At 39.1% G+C, this 6050-nt stretch overlaps 1 protein-coding gene across 1 annotated transcript; it reads left to right on the top strand.

The window, feature by feature from the left end:
* Positions 1-544: 544 nt before the first annotated feature.
* fas (Fas cell surface death receptor) lies at positions 545-5293 on the top strand. Its single transcript, XM_061087085.1, has 9 exons — positions 545-659; positions 1643-1782; positions 2504-2641; positions 3017-3134; positions 3272-3342; positions 3468-3569; positions 3730-3779; positions 4055-4073; positions 4562-5293. Exons 1-9 carry the CDS (start codon positions 589-591, stop codon positions 4855-4857), a joined length of 1005 nt encoding a protein of 334 aa, XP_060943068.1. The 5' UTR covers positions 545-588; the 3' UTR covers positions 4858-5293.
* The last annotated feature ends 757 nt before the right edge of the window (positions 5294-6050 follow it).

Here is a 6050-nt window from a genome sequence, read left to right as displayed (position 1 = left end):
AAAAGGATTTATAATAATCTTATCATTGTTAGTAATAATACATATACCTCTATACGGATGTATGTGAACTGAGGTATCTATTTTAGCAAGCTTACATCCTGCAGTTGTTGAGCAGTAAGCTGATTCGTATCAAAACATGTATTTAACTATATATACCAATACATATAAAATATATGCTTTACCCATGTTGGGTTAAAACAGGAATATGAACTGTAAGCTTAACTTTAAAATATAATATGAAAAACACAGAAGTAAGAGACCTTGTTTTTGGTGTGTGGTTATTTCCTTTCTGAGGGGTAGAGTGTGCAGGGGCGGGTGTTGTGACCTAAATGTTTCTTTTAACCACATTTATGTTTCTGTTCCTAAATAGACCCCTGTCCTCATATTCCAGTAAAGGAAAAATACACAGAAACTAAAAAAATATTGTATCTATAGAGTCAACGTGTTAAGTTAGACATGTTACAACATGTGTAGATCCTTTTTGCCGGCTGGAACTGGTGATAAAACTGAAAGTAAAAATCCCTGTAGAACTGCCCCGCCTTGACAGAGAGAGAGGCACATTGACACGGCTCCTGAAGAGAAGACGTGATGGCCTCCGAACCAAACCAGTTCCCTCTGTGGTTCTTCACCTGCGTGTTGATCATCTCTCATGTGTCACTGTAAGTACAGTTAGATAATCCACAGGTTCAACGTTAGTGGAGCTGGTGGCGTTCACCTCGGCTTCCTGGTGCTGTGTCCAACTCGCTTAACATCCTTTTTAAAATCAGAGGTTTGATTGATTCGAAGCTAATTTGATGATCTGTGCCGTGAAGACATGTCAGTCAGGATTTGTGTTGTGTTGTTGAGGTTAAATACACAATGTGTGGCTGGTCTGGGGACAGTGTGGGTTTTAGTATACAGGCTATGGTGGCGAGCAGGATTCACCACAGCACCCGAGGTCACATCACACGGTTAGCTGAGGGAGAAAGTTAGCACACACGATACACGACTTTTTTGTGGGGAAACACCGAATGTTTCCTCTTTTAGCCTCATTCGTGGCGGTTTTCATCGCAGACACTTCCGGAGGCGACCTGTAGCGGGCGCTGCTCTCTGACGTGAAGCTAAATGTAAACGAGCTAGACGAGCTAAAGAAGCTAAGCAAGCTAGCTCGTCTGTCACCGTGAAGTGAAACAAACTGTTTGAAAACACATTGCTGATGTTCTTCTTTGAGGTTTTTCTTTTCGGTTGGGGACTGCGCTGACCCCTTGCGGTGGTTCAGTGTAATTCACCCGCTACGACGCTGTTCTCTGCAGCCCTCACCCAGCGGCGGTCCTCCGGCATCAGGGGGCGCTAATGAACCAAGCCGCTGCCCAGCTCGCAACATCCAAAACGACGAGCACTTGCTTCCCTCGAAACTCTGCGCTGTCAAGTCACATACAAGTTAGATTTACTTTATATGCGAGTGTTTTCAAGCGATATCCTTTGACTCATATAACAGTAAACACGTTCCAGATGAATACCAGCTGGTTGGGTTAGTTAATGTGTGTCTGGTAAATGGTCCCAGACCCGTTAATAAAGGGCGACTCCCCGGGTTCTTTCCACTGGGAGATTACTTTGCTAACTTCCACTTTCGTTTTCTGTTTTCTTTTCCTCTAATCGCCAGGGACTTTTCTTCAGCCGCGCCCCAATCTGAAGAGAAACTCTCTGAGCGGGTAGTGAGAGGACTGATCCGCAGCAGGAGGCAGGCGTGTGCACATGGCACCTACGACCATGGAAAGTGGTCCTGCTGTCTGTGTGGAGCTGGTGAGTGACAGTGCTTATATGACATGTGCATTTCACTGGATCACACACAGCAAGTCGAGCTGCCTCTTTTAAATGAAGGAGGCATTTGAGGGAATTAAAGTTTAAATTTACACATATTTCATCTCACTCTTTTTCATGGTAACCCCCAACCAAGATTTAAGGCAAAGTTGGCAAATTTTCATTATGGCATTCATAACTTGCTGCCTGACAGTGAAAGTTGACCATATATATAACTCTATAAACTATAAATATATTAATTGTGCAAATATATGGTTTTGTATTTATATAGTGCTTTTCTAGTCTTGATGACCGCTCAAAGCTTTTTACAGTAAAGTTTTACATTCACCCATTCACACACACATTCATACAGTGCATCTATTAGCAGCACTTTGTTGTTCTACGAGGGGCAATTCGGGGTTCAGTATCTTGCCCAAGGACACTTTGGCGTGCAGATGGGGAAGACTGGGAATCGAACTGCCGACCTTCAGGTTGGAGGACAACCGCTCTACCCCTCAGCCACAGCCACCCACTCTGCCACAGCCGCCCACGGCACTATGCACTATATATAAACTGAAATAAAACACAACTGATGCAACAAAAGTATGCACTTATAATTTTTAGCTTTTATTGTGATTTGTTATGTTGCGTGTGGGTGTGGATGTACCCCAAACTAACCACAACATTTCCCTCTGTCTCTGGCTCATATGTGCCCCTACTGCAGGCCAGCAGGTGAAGACTCACTGCACTGCTGCAAATCAATCTAATGGACAATGTGCGGCCTGTGGTCCTGGGACGTACAGCAGTCATGCCACTGACCAGGATTCCTGTGAATTCTGCAGATCCTGTACACACCCAAACGGTACAGACACAACAAGACATCACAGTTTCTTTAAATTTCATAATATGTACAACAAAACATTGCTTAGAATGATTAAAGGCTAGCAGGCATTTTGATTTGTCACACTAGGAAAAGCAAAGTCATTACTACACAAAATCCTAGTAATAGTAATTTTAATCTAGTATATTGATTGATCGTAATCTATATTAGCTCCATAAGTATACATTATTTAATGTTATTTTCTTAAGTAGTCAGACAATTTACGTGATTTGATTCACCTACAATATAATTAACATTTACATGAAATTCATCTCCACCTGTAGCAAAGGTTTGAAGGGTTGTCACAATAACAATTTAAGCTCTAATGTCTGTTGTCTTTTTGAACTATCATTTCAGCGAATCTAGAGGTGGCTGAAAACTGCACCCGAACCAGTAACGCTAAATGCAGATGTAAAAAAGATCATTATTGCAGCAGTGACCCAGAAACGTGCACAACCTGCTTCCCTTGCAAAGAGTAAGTTCTGCTCTTATACTGTCGGTAGCCTTCAACCCTTTGAAAATAAACGATTAAGCAAGCCCCGCTGCGCTTCTGTTCATTTGTACTGTCACGTTTCCTGTTGTCACTCATACTTGTTTTTCTTTTGGTGGAAGATGTGGCTCTGAGGGCGTCGGAGTTGCCTGTACAGCCACAAACAACACAGTCTGCAATGCCATAACTGAAGGTATGTGTTAGTTTATCACTACACCATTTGCATTTTATCATGATGGCTTCAATTTGTGTTATTCCAAAAAAATTATGATATAATTTAGTTTGATTTGAAAATGTAATCTTATGTTTAATTTTCAGGGGTAAACGGTGGAGCAATAGCTGGAATACTAATCCCAATCTTAGTGGCTATTGCTATATCAGTTGCAGTTGCACTCTGGTATTGGAGAAGAGGACAATCATGTGAGTATTTACACTACTTTACAACCACAAACAGAAAAAATGTGACCAGCAGAGTGCATATGTGCCTCAGTGAAATAGCAAAGTATAGAAATATTATTGAAGGTTCAGTTCACATTTCACAAGTTCACAAGTCTTGTTTTCTGATTATTTTTCCTACAAGATTCAACACATCAGCCGTCATCCCACACAAACGGCCATGCAACCGAGGTGGTGAGTTATTTTTTTTTTCGCCTCTTTCTTCACACATAGACACATTCATGTATGATAAACTCTTCCATGTGTCTCCTCTAATGTTGGCCTAGCTGCCCCTTTCTATAGGATGTGAAGGTTAGTTGTCTGTAACCCCGAGTGTGTCCTCTTCTGTGACAGTGTTACTGTGATTTGACTTTTTGTTTATTTGTCAAGCTTGTGTAAGCCTAGCAATTCGTTTTTTATCCGGCTGGAGTGGGAAATATTGTATTAATATGAAATCTTTGTCTTCTCAGGAGCTGGAGCCTCTTAAAAGTAAGAAAAACTGGTTCTCAATTGACAAGCATTAGAGCTTTAATTGCAGTTGTTCTAGGATTTTAGCATGTTAGATTAAATAGAAGAATAATCCATGAAATTGACTTAACATTTCATGTAATTATTTGCTTTATTATGTGTTGATGTGTCATGAATTCGGTTATCTGTTGATTTAAGACCTGTACATCTCATCAGACCTTTTTGTGGAAGGTTTCCTAGTGTTTTTTAAAAAATAAATTGATGTAGTTACATGACACAGGAAGGTGACACCCTTTTCTTTAAAGATGTTTTTACAGTCATTGAGCTATACCTAATAATTGAAATCTCAAAACTTTCCAACATGCCACTGTTCTGTTTTGTAATGTTAATGGTCTTTTATTTGTATTTATTACCTTAAGGCTACATAGCCACTATGTGTGTCGACAACAAATTATCATGAAATCCCTACAGTTTTAACCCATTGTCTTGTACTTTTATTTTTATTTCAGAACTTCAACTTCAGCATGTGCCCGACATTGCAGCCGTTCTTGGATGGAAGGATATGCAGGATGTGGCAATGCGCAGTGGGATGACAAAAGTTGATATTGATTCTTCTAGAATGGTCGACCCTGATCCTGTGGAGCAGACCATCCAACTACTATCGAAATGGATGGAGATTGAGGGAAGCGGTCGGGAAAAAAAATTGATAACACTCCTACAAAAAAGTCGTAAAAAGGAAAAAGCAGAGAAGGTGGCAGAGATATTACGAAGTGACAGCACGGCTGCATCAGATGCTCCTGTTTGAATGTAAATATTGGAAGCAGCTTTTGAATATATTCAGTGCCGTCTATTGAGCAAATTTTTATTGTGTTGAGATGTTTACATGATTGAGCTGAACTGTAAATACTGGTTTTACCATTTTAAGTGTTTTTTGTAAAAGACTAAATGAGCAGGCCCAAGTTTTATAAAAGCAGAATTAAGTTTTGGTTTTCGTCAGATGTCTGTGAAGTACAATGATATTACAGTTAAAACAAAATCAGTATTATCTGCTTCTCAGGTCATTAAATAATAGAGTGAAAGTAAAAATAACCTTAAAATGTTTAGATGAAATGATCCGAAATGCACTGAATCACGCCTGCGCTCTTGTGCTGATGAATGCTGTACATGCCCTTTTGTGTGTGATGAATGTGTTACATTATTATTGTACCATAAACTGGAATAAATGTGGATTAAATGTCAAATGTGCTTTGATTTCTTCCTTTCGTGTTGTCAAATTGTGGCTGGTTTCGTTTTGTTCGTCTTATGTTTATAGAAAACAGATTTTCTTTGCCAGTCAAAGTTGTGATTGTTGTGGTTTTTACCAACGGTTCCAAGAAGTTGTGCTCAAGCTGCTCTTCATGTGTTACTTGTCCTCCTTTTGGTCGAGTTTGGCTCAATCAGAAAACGCCACCTTGTGTATGCAAAGTATTTGTAAGTGCTGCAGCTGCTAAATATCCCATTATGTAATAATGTAACCATATATAGCTTACTGTTAGATTAATGAACTTGAACCTGAAACAAGTGTAGCAACATGGATCTATTGGTTGATTTGATATATATTCAAACCAAATTAGCAAAGATTCCTAAAATGTTATCAAACCATTTTGACAAATTGAGACTTTTCAATTAATTTAATTTAATTTAATTTTTTTGGGCTCCAGCACTGACAGGCGCTGACAGACAGTGAGGCCTTATTGAAACTAAGGATTATTATTATTATTATTTTTATTATTATTATTATTATTGTATATTATAAATGATTCTTGCCAACATGTAAGGGAATGTGTTCACCTTGACCAATCTTCACAAAAATCGATAAACATGTGTATTATGACCAGACAAACAAAAGTCTATATTTGAAATTCGAAAAACGCAACAGGAAGCCTGCTATTTTGCATTTAGTGGCCATTTTGGCTATATTTTCAACATTATAATTTCCTTAAAAATCAAGTATGTCGA

Source organism: Limanda limanda, chromosome 15 (assembly GCF_963576545.1).
Source record: "Limanda limanda chromosome 15, fLimLim1.1, whole genome shotgun sequence".
NCBI lineage: Eukaryota > Metazoa > Chordata > Actinopteri > Pleuronectiformes > Pleuronectidae > Limanda > Limanda limanda.
The sequence above is the reverse complement of the archived record's forward strand: the minus strand, read 5'-3'. Positions and strand labels throughout refer to the sequence as shown.

What these genes read in the sequence shown, in the direction of transcription:
- fas (XM_061087085.1), top strand. Translation starts at nt 589, where the DNA reads ATGGCCTCCGAACCAAACCAGTTCCCTCTGTGGTTCTTCACCTGCGTG. An exon ending in ATCATCTCTCATGTGTCACT is followed by an intron (nt 660 to 1,642) that starts GTAAGTACAGTT and finishes TCTAATCGCCAG; the next exon opens with GGACTTTTCTTCAGCCGCGC. An exon ending in CTGCTGTCTGTGTGGAGCTG is followed by an intron (nt 1,783 to 2,503) that starts GTGAGTGACAGT and finishes CCCCTACTGCAG; the next exon opens with GCCAGCAGGTGAAGACTCAC.